At 36.0% G+C, this 16,721-nt stretch overlaps 1 protein-coding gene across 1 annotated transcript in view; it reads left to right on the forward strand.

Annotated features, from left to right (window-relative positions):
- The window catches only part of LOC113039452 (NLR family CARD domain-containing protein 3-like), a gene marked incomplete at its 3' end in the record, with an annotated part of 73,992 nt that extends 61,405 nt beyond the window's left edge, over positions 1–12,587 (forward strand). The window contains exons 4-8 of the mRNA XM_026197339.1: positions 8,114–8,309; positions 8,396–9,720; positions 9,769–10,256; positions 10,744–10,914; positions 12,440–12,587. Coding sequence (XP_026053124.1) covers positions 8,114–8,309; positions 8,396–9,720; positions 9,769–10,256; positions 10,744–10,914; positions 12,440–12,587 — 2,328 coding nt within the window. The remainder of the gene's footprint in view (positions 1–8,113; positions 8,310–8,395; positions 9,721–9,768; positions 10,257–10,743; positions 10,915–12,439) is intronic.
- Positions 12,588–16,721: the final 4,134 nt, after the last annotated feature.

The raw sequence follows: 16,721 nt of genomic DNA on the forward strand, positions 1-16,721 counted from the left end.
ATTCACCCTGGTCTGAAAGCTCTCGAATATCAACGAAAATATCTTAACTTGTGTTCTGAAGGTGAACGAAGGTCTTACGGGTTTGTAACGACATGAAGTTGAGTAATAAATGACAGAATTTTCATTTTTGGGTGAACTATATGTTGAACTACCCTAAGCAGTGCACATCTACCTAAGTAGGAGTCTTTATATACTTGATTATAAATTTAAGGACATCTTTAAATGATTTTACATTTAAATTTAAAGAATGTTAATTGTCAATGTCATTTAACTGTGTATTTAAATAGCTAAAAATCTCAAAATGTAATAGTTAAAAAGCTAGACACAGGTCATTCAGAAATAATTTTCTTATTTATTGCAACTGTATTTCTGTGATTTTTATTTATTTATTTTGCATTTGCTGGAAACATAAAAAGGGAAAATTCCATGTTGTTTGTCATTGGTAAATATTTTTGAATGTCATATGGCATTATAAATATTTTTAACAGTCTAAATAAACTGTATTCTTCATTATTTATTAGTCCATGATTGCTTTGTTAAGCAAAAGTGAAATGAGAATAACCCAGCAAGAATAACCCAGAATCATAAAAATGCAAACCCACAAATGGTAAAAATGACTCTATCTTGGGTTTTCTAAATAACCCAGCATGCTGGGTTAAAATGTGTAAACCAGCATGCTGGGTTACTTTAACCCAGCATGTGTTCTGTCCAATATTTACCCAGTGCTGGGTTGCCAATTGGGTTATTTTTAACCCAGCCATTTTTAGAGTGTACTCTGTGTTTATCTTCGGTTCTCTCTTCACAGCAGTTCAGTCAGATACTGTTTGAGTAAATGAATTACTCCGGGATATTGGTTTGTTTGAACTCAGAGAGAGTGTCAGACACATTAAAAAAGTTAACAGTTAAGTCATTTGTGGATTAATACATATTGGAGACGAGAACCGTTTAAAATGATTCAGTTCGATTTGGTGAACTGGTTCAAAAAGATTCGGTTACATTGAATGATTCGTTCACGAACTGGATATCACATACTGCTTTGATTTGAACTTTCTCTAACAATAGACACGGAAGAGAAGACAATGCTGAATAAAGTCGTAGTTTTTGCTATTTTTGGACCAAAATGTATTTTCGATGCTTCAAAAAATTCAAACGGACCCTCTGATGTTCAGTGTTGGGGAGTAACTAGCTACATGTAACGGCGTTACGTAATTTAATTACAAAATAAATGTAACAGTAATCAGTTACAGTTACTAAGAAAAAATGAGTAATTAAATTACAGTTACTTATGGAAATTGTAACAATTACAAAGAGGATTACATTTAAATATTTACACACATCCACATACAGCTTATTTCTTTCCCAAATTGCACTAAGACATATGGCCCACGATCTCCGCGACGCGGAGAACACATTCGTAGAATTCAGTCATAAAAATGGAATTCAGCCTATAACGCGGACGAAATATGCCACATTTTGGAGGAATAAATCAAAAGTAGGTCGTACACTTGAATAAAACGCGATATGGACTGGTGTCTGTGATTATTAAGCCGTAAAAAGACTGAATATGAATCCTGCACGTCCTGCGTGTCTGTGGAAATCAGGCGCTGACTGGACATCGGGAGAACCGGGACTATTCCCGGTGGCCCGGCAGACGATTTGGCCCTCTACTTTAATATTGTTATTGTATAATTGCAGGCCGAATATACTAAAGCGATTATTTCCGAATCTCTAATAAATCATGAATCGGCAATGATTCATGACTGGCAGTCGTGACTGGCAATGGTTGGGCTCGCGTGCTCTCTGCGCCTCCGCCGAACGGTTTGGATCAGACTCAATGCGAGAGAGAGAGAGACCGGAGTGAACTGTGTAAGCAGTAGCGGTTTTAGGCACGGGCGAACCGGGCAGCCGCCCGGGGCGTCATTTTTTCGTGACACATTGGGGGCGGCAGCACGAGCAGATAAACAAAAAATCCTCTGTGTCGCGAAGCGGTTTTTCGTCATTTATATCATTTCACTGTGTGTGGAATTGGCAAATTGACGCTCCCTGCAGCTGCCGGCGCCCCTGCTCGCTGAAAATATCCACTGAAGCTCTGTGTTGTGAGAGAAGTGTAAGGGAGTGGGGCGAGAGGCGCGTGCGACCTTTCACCTCTGGGTCTCTCTCAAATGGAACGGGCAGGGCGGGGGTTATTATTAAATATAATTAATAATAGGCTAAAGTCAGTCACACACCTCGACTTTCTTCCAAATAACGCACATTTCATTCATAATGTTATAATACAGGCCTATAGTTCCTGCAAATGAAACTAGGTAATACAAGACGATTATGCGGTCATCAAGGTGAATTGGTTTAGTCTTGACTTCTGGTCCTGAGTGACAGTTGGGGGGATGGATTGTCGAGTGCCAAATAAACAGAGATGGAGAAGAAAAGGTAAAGCCAGGTGCCCAATTTCGAAAAAAAAGAAAAGAAGAAGAGGAGAAACGAGCAAAAGATAAAGGTATGCAACTATTGTCTCTGTATGATCACAGTATCCATTTCATGAATGAAGGGCTAATGTTAATTGGTGGTGGGTATAACTCTTTGTTAACCTTTTTGCTATGATGCTTGCTATGCTTATACAACAATAATTTGGTTTCAACTCAATCACGAGATCTAATTTATAATATTGTGCTTTGCAATAAAACTGTTAAAAGACCTCTTTGCCTCTACTTCTACCCAGCATGAGCTTTCAGGTGTGCATATCGTGTGTGTGTGTGTGTGTGTGTGTGTGTATGTGTGTGTGTGTGTGGGCTACAAGACAACTGCAATTTAATGTAATTTTAATATTTCTGATAATTTATGAGTAGGACTGTGTTTTTTCACTGCTATGTGTTTTGAGTAATATGCCAATATGCTGTCTGATAGAAAACCCCCACTGAGCCCCACTGGCCCTCACATCTGACTGACAGGATTCGGACTGAGCTGGTTCACAGAGGACCAAGTAAAGTGCCACCTGGCTTTGTTTTCCGTAGGAATGAGAGTAATGGGAGAAGTTGCCACCACTAATATTTTAAGAAGACATTAGTAAGTGGTGAAAAGATGGCAAGAAGTTGGCTGATTTATTCAATCAAGAACAACAGCCTCTTTTGCTTCTGCTGCAAATTGTTTTCCAAGAGGAACATCAATTTAACAAGTGCAGGAATGGCAAATTGGAGACATGCATGCAATGATCTCACATCATATGAAAACAGTTGTTATAATAAAATATTGCTGTTTGTGCAGAACTTTGTTTGCTATTTTTTTTTGTGTGTGTTTTGGCGCTCGAAAGGGGTCTCGCCCAGGGTGTATTTCAATGTAGAACCGCCACTGTGTGTAAGCGCACAGCTGGAGCAGAAGCAACACTTCTGTTCAGGGTTTCAGGTATAGGTCAGTCTCATCTGTAAATATGCTAATGTAGTTTTGTCTTTGTTTACTTAGTCAAGCAGCAGCAGCACATTCCCCCACTCACTAAAAATACTGTATAAACAACGTCATTATTATCTATTGTAATGTTACAGCAGTAATTTAGCAGACAAATCATCATATTTTATCATTGGTTTAGGGCGAGCTAATGCATACAAAAACACAACCCTTAGGAAAATGTATGTAGCCTATGGTATGGTAGCTACTAAGTGTGGTTTAACCATGGATTTTGTAGTAAAAATAAACAATTACTAAAGTGGTAATTCATTTGCCAAAAAAAAATGCACTTACAAAACATGGTAAAAGTCAAATAAAAATCTTCAGTATTAAAGTCATGAGAGAGATGGATGGATAATGAAAGATTTGGTTTCAAAAACAGTATCTATAAACTATTTCTTTTGATTTTAAATCTGCATTGAACTTCAGATCTCATTGAAGTAAAAGGCAGTACTAAAGTCTGATTGTGTGGTGGATGTGTTCAAATGTGATCATCTTAATTCAAGTGATGAAGGATGGTGAAAGTCTGAAAGTGTTGAGCACTACTTTAAGGTTAAACCTGCATGGTGTAAATTGTGGAAGATGATTAACAGTTGCAAATAAACATTCATTAGAAATGTATAAAAGTAATCAAAAAGTACTCAAAAGTAATTAGTTACATTACTTTTTTAAAGTAATTATAAAAGTTACACTACTATTACATTTTAAATAGGGTAACTTGTAATCTGTAACCTATTACATTTCCAAAGTAACCTTCCCAACACTGCTGATGTCACATGGACTACTTTGATGATGTTTTTCTTATCTTTCTGGACATGGACAGTAGACCGTACACACAGCTTCAATGGAGGGACTGAGAGCTCTCAGACTAAATCTAAAATATCTTAAACTGTGTTCTGAAGATGAACGGAGGTCTCACGGGTTTGGAACGACATGAGGGTAAGTTATTAATGACATCATTTTGCTATCTGGGTGAACCAAGCCTTTAAGTTACTTCTGGTCTCTCCCTTCTCACAGCAGTTCAAATCTGTGAGAGACGGTTAGGCTCGTTAGGCGTGCACAGCATTTAAATATCGTCATGAAGTAAAATTATATAAAAAATACATGTAAAACGAGGTAAAACACTTACTTATGGTCTTTTCCTTTGATAAAACCAAATTCCCCGTCTTCTCCCCATCGTAAGTGAAATAATATCTCTCTCTTGGAGAACAGCACATAAATATCACTATAAATCAATATAGTGTTATTAAATACATATTTTAAATGAGATGAAAACACTGACTTTCAGAATTCCCTCATAGAAAATAACTGACATCCTCGTCTGTTTCGGTTCGGAAGAGTATAATTGTTGAATTCAGTGGTTATTTTGTTTTCTTTGTGCCCAAAATATATTCTCATAGCTTCATAGAATTACAGTTGAACCACAGATGGACTGTTTTACCAATGTCTGTGCAACCTTTCTGGCTCTGGGAACATTTCAGTTATGCTGCGGTCTATGGAGAGTTAGAAAGCTTTCATGTTTCATTAAAAATATCTTAATTTGTGTTCTGAAGATGAACAAAGGTCAATTATTCACCTCTACTGTTAAATAAACAAATAGATCTGGACATTGCCCAAACATAATAAACATCTTACAAATGGAAATACATACTTCATGAAGACTCACATCAAGTAATGTCAGTTAAAATGTATGGATTTACACACAGTACATCGACAATAAAAAATCAAAGACAGGCCCTAGTGAACAAATCTGTTTCTAGATATTTGTTTTAAAAGCGTGTAATGATGGGGTGAATTAAGGGTGATTGGAACAGTTTCTGAATTTCAGCCTTCTGCAAGGTTTCTTGCCATAAATTAAAACATCAGCCCAACACACGATACACTTCTGTAATACTGAAGATGTTAACTACTCATCTGAGAAGGAGACAATGTTATATTATTATAATGAAAGGATGTGTGATGTACACGTTTCTGTAAACAGGCCTGAAGAATCACCTAAAGTTCATTCAAAGCAGAAACAACATTCATGTTCTTTATGTGGAAAGAGTTTTTAAAAGTTCACTAGAAAACACACACTGCTGTCTGTGAACTTCACTCTGAAAACATTGTTGGTTTGAATCCTGAAGGAACCAAAAAGACAAAAGTTAAACATGAGACGATAACACTCACAGTCATCATAAATCCCTCAACAACAATTAAACCATGTTATTTGCTTTTAACAAATCTATTTCTGAATTTGTGCAGTCCTATTGTTTATTAGATTTTCTTTCTTTTTTAATACAGAACATTACTTTATTGTCTATAATGTGGGATGATTCTCCTTCATACACAATGCTTGGAAACCCTCAGCTGGACAAAGTAATGATGGAATCAAAAACCAGTTGGACATTGAGCCTATAAACATAAAGAAGCAGAAACTGTAGTACAAGTATTAATAATGCACCTTTATATGATTAGAAATAATTGAAAGTAACAAATGAATACACATCTCTGCATGTGGGACATTTCCAATAAACATGATAGATAACAGTCCAGGAAGAGTGAAAATAATAATGCAGTGTTTAAATGTATTAGGTGTAATATCCTCTCTCCAGTACAGCAGGTGGCAGTAACTGTTCAGCTCGCTCGAGACTCTCCAGTAAAACCCACGAAGAAGATGAAGACGAAACGAAAGTAACTGAAGACAACACGCAGATCGCGTGGATTTGATGTCATGTCCTAGAAAACATTCTTAATTTTCAAGCTTAAAGCACAGAAAAAATGAGTGTTTCAAATACATATGAATTCTCTTCTTAGTGGACAAGACTGCAAGTAAGTTTTCAGAAAGGGGTTATTGAAAACGAATGTGTTTCTGAAGGTTTTTCAGTATTTCCGCTTCTGTTTTATGTTGTTGTTTTCGTGACGCGAAATCGAAAGTGTTTTTAAACCAGCCATTTCTCATTAAGATCATTTGGTTATACTACATGACAGTGCATTTGATTGTAACTCACTTTATTTTATAGTGTTTTTTGTTGCTTTTGCTGCTAACTGAACATATGTCTTGATCTCATTAACCTCATCATCTCCAGGTCACACTGAACAGCAGATTGTTGTCTCAAGCCAGTGCTGATCAATGACAGTTTAGCTGCAGTCTGTCAGAGAAGAGAGGAAAGATGAGTCTTTCACAGAAACAGAGGTAAGACTGAGTCTGTTTTCAGATAATCATTTTAAACACTGCTGCACTTTCAGAGGTTTGTTGGAGAAAACACAACCTTAACCAACTCTCTTTTATATTTACAAATGATTTGCAGAACTTCAGAGCTTCATAACTTCCTAATTAAAAAATAAATAATTACATAAAAATATTAAAAAAGTAGAAAAAGATGATAAATATCTGAGAACTAGAAATCTAAATTGTAATTTTACAACCACTCGTCAGCACTGGATATGTACTTTGTAAATTACTTCACATTCGTGATTTTGGTTTTTAGGTCCTAAATTATTTTTCAGACATTAAAAATGACTCTTAATTTAAAGGGTCATATGATGCTTTTTATTCCTGTAGAAAAGTTTCTCTTCTCTCTTTGTGTCATTAGTGTAAGATCAGGATCACATGTGTCTGTGAAGAGTGACCGGTCAAAGGATGATGACAGACCAAACTTCAGGGAGAAAAAAACATCTATCAAAAGGTATTTATTATCTTTGACATTATAAAGTTGTGTTGGCTTATTTCTCCACTAAGATACTTGTGATAGAAATTAATGAAATAAAACAATAAATCACTGATTTCCTCTTTATTGAACTCAGTCTGGAGCTTCTTTCCAGTAACACAATCACACAAGCAGACACAAGGAGGTATAAATTAACCATGAAAAATAGATCATGCAGCCAAACATGAATATGTCTTTCCATCTATCCATAGTCATAGATGAACAAATGCATGTCTATACTGTGCTTCATTACCATCCTCAACAGTGAAGCTCTTTAAATGAGACTGAAGGAGCTTCTGTAGTAAAGTGTTTTGTTCTTTGTGTCATTAGTGTAAGATCAGACTCACATGTGTCCAGCTCTGTGTCTGTGAAGAGTGACTGGTCAAAGGAAGAAGGACCATTCTTCAGTAAAGAAACACCATCACGAACCAAACGGTATTTGATCTGTTTCTGATTTTTCTTTAAACATAGACTGTGTCAGAGAGTGTATCAGTGAATAATTATCATAAAACTACTTGTAGTCAATAAATTTATCACTTATGTATTGTTTTGCTCTTTGCTAAAATCTTTAAAATATACTTTGGTCATATATCTATTTTTTTCCTAAAAATGCAGTATTTGATTTATTTTATTTACTATCAGGCTTCAGTGTGAAACATTAGATCCAGATTTACAGTCTCACAGGAACCACAATAATCTCCTGCAGATCTTCCAGGTAATAAAACACATTTTCAAGAATATTTAATAATTATAATAAACAAATATTGATTGAAATATTGTTATTGAATAAGAGTGTGACAACTTTTATTTCTACTTTTTCTTTTTGAGAACCTATAAAATAAGAACGAAAGCCTATTTTTATTAATATTTAAAACAAAGTAATGATTGTCGCGACTTAATTTTTGATGAATATGTTTAATTACTGAATAAATACTTTTTAACCAAATATAGGGTTATTTTCTCTCATTCATTCTTGTCTTTCTTTGTAGGATCTTGAGAGCAAAATGATGACATTTCTGAAGAAAGAACTGGAAAAGTTTAAGAAAATATTACAAAAAGAGGACATGCAATACTTTGTGAAGGACTTTAATGAGAACAGATGCAGTATGAAAGAAGCAGCTCTTGATCTCACGCTCTACTTCCTGAGAGAGATGAAGCAAGATGAAGCTGCTGATACTCTAGAAGGTAAGAGACTCATAATCATCTGTCAGATTGTCACTTATAAATGTAGAGAGAAAATAAGATTAAACAATATTTTTGTTTCGGTTTAGATGAGCTGGTCTTTATTCATCAGCTAAAGTGTAGCCTAAAGAAGAAGTATCAATGTGTGTCTGAAGGAATTGCAAAGCAAGGTAACTCTACACTTCTGAAGAACATCTACACAGATCTCTATATCACTCAGGGTTGTAGTGAACAGGTCAATACTGAACATGAGGTGAGACAGATTGAAGTTGCTTCCAGACGTCATGAATCACAGGAGATACAGGTTGAGTGCAAACATTTGTTTGAAGCACCTGAACAAGACAAGCAGATCAGAACTGTACTAACAAAAGGAGTTGCTGGCATCGGAAAATCAGTCTCTGTGCAGAAGTTTGTTCTGGATTGGGCCGAAGGAAAAGAAAATCAAGATATCAGCTTCATATTTCCTCTTCCATTTAGAGAGATGAACTTAAAGGAGCAAGAAAAACTAAGTTTGATGGACCTTATAACTCAGTTTTTCCCAGAGACAAAAGGACTGAACCTTACAAGAAGAAATCAATTCAAGGTTTTGTTCATTCTTGATGGATTGGATGAATGTCGACTTCCTGTAAACTTTAAGGATAATGAGACGTGGTCTGATGTTTCATCACCAGCCTCTCTGGATGTTCTCCTGACGAACCTCATCAAGGGAAATCTGCTTCCTTCTGCTCTCATCTGGATCACCAGCAGACCAGCAGCTGCCAGTAAGATTCCTCCTGACTGTATCGACCGGCTGACAGAGATACGAGGATTCAATGATGCACAAAAGGAGGAGTACTTCAGAAAAAGATTCACTGATGAGAATCAGGCCAAAGAAATCATTGATCATGTTAAACAATCAAAGAGTCTCTTCATCATGTGCCACATCCCAGTCTTCTGCTGGATTTCAGCCACTGTTCTCCAGAACATTTTAGAGGAGAAAAGAAATAATGTTGTGAAAAACAATCAGGCTGATGATGCCTCCAAAACACTGCAGAAGTCAAATACTGAAGACACTCCTAAGACTCTGACACAAATGTACACACACTTCCTCAGATTTCAGATCCAGCAGAGCAGACGAAAGTATGATGGAGAACATACACCAGATGTTTCCTGGGATAAAGATGCCATCTTTTCACTGGGGAAACTGGCATTTGATCAGCTGGAAAGAAACAATGTGATCTTCTATGACACAGATCTGGAAGCCTGTGGTATTGACGTGTATAAGGCATCAGTGTACTCAGGCATGTGTACCCAGATCTTTAAGGAGGAAACAGGGATCACTCTTGGTACCATGTACTGCTTCGTTCACTTGAGCATTCAAGAGTTTATTGCAGCCCTTTATGCACATCTGTTTCTAGACATCAACAAGAAATATGTGTTTGATCAAGACTCTACAGAACAGGAAAACACAAATTTCCTTCAGATCCTTCTTGGAAAATCCAAAAAAAACATTATTGATTTGCTCAAGACTGCAGTGGACAAGGCACTAGAAAGTGATAATGGACACCTGGATCTTTTTCTTCGCTTCCTCCTCGGTTTGTCACTCCAGTCCAATCAGAGACTCTTACAGGGTCTGTTGACACTGGAAAATAGAAATGAGCAGAGCAAAGAGGAAATAGTTCAGTACATCAAGCAGAAATTAGAGTCTAATCTGTCTCCAGAGAGATCCATCAATCTGTTCTACTGTCTGAATGAACTGAACGACCAAACTCTGGTGAAAGACATTCAGACCCACCTTAGCAAAGGAAGTCTCTCATCTGCTGATCTTTCACCTGCCCAGTGGTCTGCTTTGGTCTTTGTGTTGTTGACATCAGACGAGGAGTTGGAGGAGTTTGAGCTTCAGAAATTCAAGAAATCAGACGAGTGTCTCATTAGATTATCAGCAGTCATCAAAACCTGCAAAAGAGCTCTGTAAGTAATTTAATATATCTTGTCATGTTTTGTTCTCATCTTAAAATTGCATCAATCTACATTGATACTAGGGGTGAAACGGTTCAACTTTTTCATGGTTCGGTTTGTATCACAGTTTTATGGTCATGGTTATGGTACAGTTGGGTATGTGCTATGCTTATGGAAAAATTATACTTTCAAACAAAAGTAACAAATAAGAATATTCTAACTACAAACAACAAAGAAACTCATCAAGATAGAGCAGCACTTTTAAATATATAACTCATTGCCATAAATGATATAAGCCTGTTATTAATTTACTACCTGTTATTAAAAAGATTTTATTCAAGCATGCTAGTTTGTTTTATGTAGGAAATTAAAATCAATACAATTCTAATATATATGCAGTATATTTACTGTTAATCTAAAAATTAGTATAATTTTTTTTGTATTTAACAAATGTATTTCATGTATCAAAACCTTGTGATTTGATTTATTTCTCTTTTAGGCTAAATGATTGTGGCTTAACTGACAAAAGCTGTCCAGCTCTGGCTTCAGTTCTTGGATCAGATACCAATCTGAAAGAGCTGAACATGAACAATAATAATCTGCAGGATTCAGGAGTGAAGCTCCTCTGCACTGGACTGAAGAATATAAACTGCAAATTAGAGATACTGAGGTAAGTTTTGTGACAATCAATAGTGTTTTTTTTTTCATTTAAATTTTGGAAATTTGCAGGCTTTAATTCCAGCATAAACTCTACATTACAGGGCCCTCATTTATCAACAGTACATACACACAGATGTGTGTGTAATGAGTGCGTAAGAACAGTCTCATGCAAAGTGTGGGATCTTCCATCTTGTACTTTAACATAGGAATGTGTGTAAATATAAGCAGAACTCTGAGCATGCTTAAGCAGAGAATCTAGTGCTAGAATGGCAATACTACAAAAAGAAAGTGCTGCTGCGTATTTCCCGTTTCCTTTAATTGCAAATACTAAATGTATAAATTAAAAGTTCAAGTTAGATAAGATATTTAGTCTTTTTTTTATCCCCCCAGGAAACAAGACTAAATATATATTTTGCTTATATAGTAAATTCATCTTGATTGTTTTATCAAAAAACAAGACAAAAATAATAAGAAGCCATTTTTTGCATGCAGCCAGGAAGTCATTTGAAATGTGGCTATAGTGTCATGACTGATCTGGCTATGCTGGAAGATTAGGCAAACCATGCGCTGTACCGAGAGCGTTTCAAAAAAAAAAAAAAAAAGGGGGGGGGGGCTGATCTGTTTAGTGAGACCACAGAATTGCTTCTCAGTCAGTACTGCTTTCTTTTTCCATGATTTCGGTGAGGACATAATACATTCACATGATTTATAAAGGGAGGTGTTGTCACCATATATGGTTTATTGTTTTTTCACCCTAAAAAGGTTTTCTGGTACAACATACTTTAAGATAAGGAATAAGGCTTAGAGTTTTTAATGTCTTGGAAATCTTCTTACAGCCTTTAAAGACTTTCTAAAGTAATACAGTTGTATATTCTCTACAGCTTCTCCATAACGTTGTGAGATCTCTGTTGACTTCAGCACATGAATGGGTTGACTCTGTGTATGTGTAACAGCTCAAGCTAATTCTGTTTTAATAGAGTTTCTTAAGACATAATTGTGTTTTTATTCCACACCATGTAAATAAGAGATACTCCACTCCAAAATGAATGTCGTTCCAAACCCGTAGAAGCTTTGTTCGTCTTTGGAACACAATTTAAGATATTTTGGATGAAAACCTGGAGGCTTTAGACTGCCAAGTAAAACAGCAATGTTGTGACATAGCTCTTTTATTCAAATCTTATAACTCAAAAATAATACATTATATAAGGTTATATATTGACATTATGATTTTTAATATATGGCTTTTAAAACTGAACTGTTATAGATGAAATTTAGATTTTATCCTGGATCTTCAGAAAAGCTTGTATTTCTAAAGTACTGCAGTATTTTGATTGCAACTGTAGTTTATAATTGTGGAAAAATAAAACTGCAAAAAATAAAAATAGCATTTGATGTAGTTTGAGTTCACCAGTATATAGCTTTACCCAGCTTTACTGTGAAAAGAGTCCATTCAGGCCAAAATCCCTGTAGTACATCATTTTATTTTCTTCATTCTAAAACATGTACTTGTGTGACAATCTGTGATTTTCTCATAGACTTTCAGACTGCAGTATCACTGAAGAAGGTTATAAAGCTCTGTCTTCAGCTCTGAGATCAAACCCTTCACACCTGATAGAGCTGGATCTCACAGGAAATGATCCTGGAGAATCAGGAGTGAAGCATCTCAGTGATTTACTACAGGATCCAAACTGTCAACTCAACACACTGAGGTGAGACATGATGAAATAATACACAATCAATAATACATATTTAAAATTTCTGTGTGTGTGTGTGTGTACCGTATTTTTTGGACTATAAGTCGCACCTGAGTATAAGTCGCATCAGTCCAAAAATACGTCATGATGAGGAAAAAACATATATAAGTCACACTGGACTATAAGTCGCATTTATTTAGAAACAAGAGAAAACATTACCATCTCCAGCCGCGAGAGGGCGCTCTATGCTGCTCAGTGTAGACTACAGGAGAACTGAGCAACATAGAGCGCCCTCTGGTGGCTGGAGATGGTAATGTTTTCTAATGGTTAATTTCTCTTGGTTCATTTCTCTCGGTTCATGTCAAATTAATTTTGATAAATAAGTCACACCTGACTATAAGTCGCAGGACCAGCCAAACTATGAAAAAAAGTGTGACTTATAGTCCGGAAAATATGGTATGTGTATTATAGTGTATTATAGAATAACATTATTTCACTAATTCAGCAAGGTACACAATTTGTTGTTTAAAATGATCAAACATGAAAGATGAAATGCTGCAGCTGCTGTTGTTTTGATGATAAATGTCAGCACAGTTTAGTTGTGTTAAAAGTTACAGGTTAATCAGACATTTTGAGTCACTGGATGTACTGGTGTTCAGTAGTTTGGTGCCTCAATAGTTAACATTTACTTAATTTCTAGGGAATTAAAAACTAGAACTTTACAACTTTTAAAGTATGCAATAATATAAATCCATTAAATGACAACAGCATTTGATAAATGTATTTTTAGACAGGAACCACTTTGGCATGTTTACTTGAGTTTATTGAACACAAATTATCTTTGGCGATATGGTTCCTTATGGGGGTTCTTGCTCTGAGAATAATTAAACTACAAGAGCTTTAACATTAACCCCCCAGAACCACGAGTTTAGAAATACATGATAATTAAGACTTTTAGTAATGTCTTTAAAGCAAACAGTGATAATCATGTGGATGTGGCAGTAGGACGTCTATCCTGTAGTCTGGTTATGAGGATGAGTGTCTCTCAGCATTGAGGTGCATGCCAGCTAAGATTTTGAAAGCCTTAGTGATCTGAAACAAAGAAGACAACAACCAGAAGGTGCACAGTAATATGCTCATGCTTTTAATGGGGAGGTAGGGTTTATGAGCCGTTGAGCATAATAAGCAAGCAGTGGTGCCACATATATATGTCCCGAGTCTAATAGGAGAGTGGTAGTGATTTGGAGTGATTTGACAGCTGACCGCATCAACTGGTCACAGCCTATGCCTCTGTGGCCTGACTGAACTAATGCTGCACTCGATTAAACCAACTGTAAAATATACAGAATATTATTCAGTATAATGCACAAGGCTTAGTTTTTCAGATTATGCCTTTATTGTTTTATATACAGTACTGAATCCATATTTTTCAAATATTTTATATACTGTACCCACTTAAATTAATTCAACTCTGACACCATTTGAGATAAAGGTATTAAACCAACTGTAATATATTCAGGATCTTATTCTTTATAATACCAAGGCCCAAGGCAGATTATGGGCCCTATTTTGACGATCTAAACGCAAAGTGTAAAGCGCACAGCACAGGTGCAATCAGGGAGTGTCCAAATCCACTTTTGCTATTTTAACGACGGAAAAAACGGTTTGCGCATGGTCTAAACTGGTTGTCTCTATTCTCTTAATGAGTAATGGGTGTTTTTTGGGCGTAACATGCAATAAACCAATCAGAGTGTCATCTTCCATTCCCTTTAAGAGCCAGTTGTGTTCGTGCCATGACGGATTTGCTATTTACTTGGCGGAATTTGCCAAGTGCAAAGACAGAATGTGTCTCTGAGATGAAACGGACCTGTTCGTGTGCGAGCAAATAGATAGCCTTATTCTGATACATGCGATGACTATCCATTATGTCATGTAGGCATTTAGATACATCTGTAAATATATCACGATCTATATCGTGATCTGTATCGTAACTAGATTCTTGGCAATACACAGCCCTACTGAATGCACTGTACATATATTTCCATCAAGCTCAGATTCACAACACTGTAGATCTACTACAGCAGATCGATCACAGACCACAAACATGTGATGTTTGTCAGGAGAGGATCAGTGATAACACACACACACACACACACACACACGTCTGAACCTGCATAATGAGCAGAATTACTGTTGCATCATTACAGACATCAGTTAAATAAAACTATCCAGAGATGGTCTGAACCCTGATCATGTTCTCTGTTAGTGGATCAGTAATCCAGTGTTTGTTGAATTCTGCTACATAATAATAGGAAGAGCCGGCATCAAAAGATCAACTAAATATATCACTATGAATGCTTAGCTGTCACAAGCTAGTTATCTCTTTGCTAACTTTCCTCATCTCCTGCTTAAAAGCCAGAAAGATCTTCAGATTTTTGAGAATCATGATCTAGTGAGCTTTTGTCCCACGAGTTTCTTTTTAAATAATTTACTTTTGACTTTTTTGAAATATTTGTATATTTAAATGTTCAACTGTTTAAACTTGAACTAGAGCTTTTCGTTACAAACAATGTTTGATAATCTTTAAATGTTTTGTGATGCGATACACACTGGATTGATTCCAGCTTCATCTTCTCTTCTGCAGGTTTTTGGGTCCTGCTGCAGATGAAGGCTGTCAGTATGTGACTGGAATTGTGGGTAAAAACCCGTTACTCCTGAGAGAGCTGAATCTGAGTGAACATGAACTAGGAGACACAGGAGTGAATCAGATCTCTGCTCTACTGCAGGATAAACACTGTACACTCAACACACTGAAGTGAGTATCTTACATCATTTCACATGTTACATGACTAGTAATGTTACAGTCGTCTATTTTAATTCTCATTTGAGTCCAACCCCACGTTATAAAGCTTAAAAGAGCCAGGACATGTTTAATATAACTCTGATTATATTTGTCTGAAAGAAGAAATTCATATACATCTAGGATGTCTTGAAGGTGAGTAAATCATGGAGTAATTTTCATTTTTGGGTGAACTATCCCTTTAAGTGCACAGGGGTTGGAGAAAATACTGTGAACACATTAGAAATAGCCAGTATTTTATTAATGTGTTTAACATTGTTTGTCTTTAATACAGCTTCCAACCTTCTTAGAATAGGTTCATACCATTTTTGAATAGACTTCAGTTAAAAGTGTCTCTAACTCCTGCTGTGACTGCTAAATGTGATCATGTTTACTGACTACAAACTGAGGATTGAAGTCTAATTAAAAAAAAAAAGTATATGTGTGTATGTGTATGCATGTTTCTATATTTCAATGTAATTTCATAAAGGCAGGGTCAGTCTGGTTGCCACTGTCACTGCTGGGGCAACAGGAGTTTAGGTTAGAGGAGGTTATGAATGAAGGAGGTGTTTCTCTGAGTCTGGAGAGCATCAGTGCATATTTATATCAAACGACCCGATCGACTGCGACCCGGATATCATTAAAAATATTTTTGGATGACTATATATATATAAATAAATATTCATATATAATTTTTTTGTATAGTTAATCTGTCTATATTCTGTACTGTATATTTTACTTGTAAAGTTAGTTGTTGTGTGACCTAAACATTTGAAAGTTGTAATGAGTGTTTCTTTCATTGTGTTTATTAATGGGACACAACAGAATAGTTGTGTGCTGCTGTATCAGAACATATTCATAGTGTTTATTGATGCTTCATATCATCTCTCTGTCATCAAACACCAGATTAATGAATGTGTAACACAACTGAACAGAACCGGTCCAGACTGGGCTTTATTCTGTGCAGGCATTGCTTCTTCAGTCTGACCTGTTTCAGAGAAATATTACTGTACTTCACATCTACACACACAGACAAACCTACAGTTTTATTTAGATGTGCAAAGTTGAATCTGTGTAGCAAAGCTGATCAAGTCACTGGACAGAGCAGAGCGAATGCATTTACGTTGTAGTGATGTGCAGACCAGAATCAGTTTAAACACAAATACACAGCAGTCAGGACTTTTATTTTAGACAATATGATCAGTTTTAGACAAAAGATGAAATAAGAATTATATGACAGAAATAAAAAGATATGAAAGATTTTAACCCCTTTCACACAAGGTT

This window comes from Carassius auratus, chromosome 22, assembly GCF_003368295.1.
Source record: "Carassius auratus strain Wakin chromosome 22, ASM336829v1, whole genome shotgun sequence".
Taxonomy (NCBI): domain Eukaryota; kingdom Metazoa; phylum Chordata; class Actinopteri; order Cypriniformes; family Cyprinidae; genus Carassius; species Carassius auratus.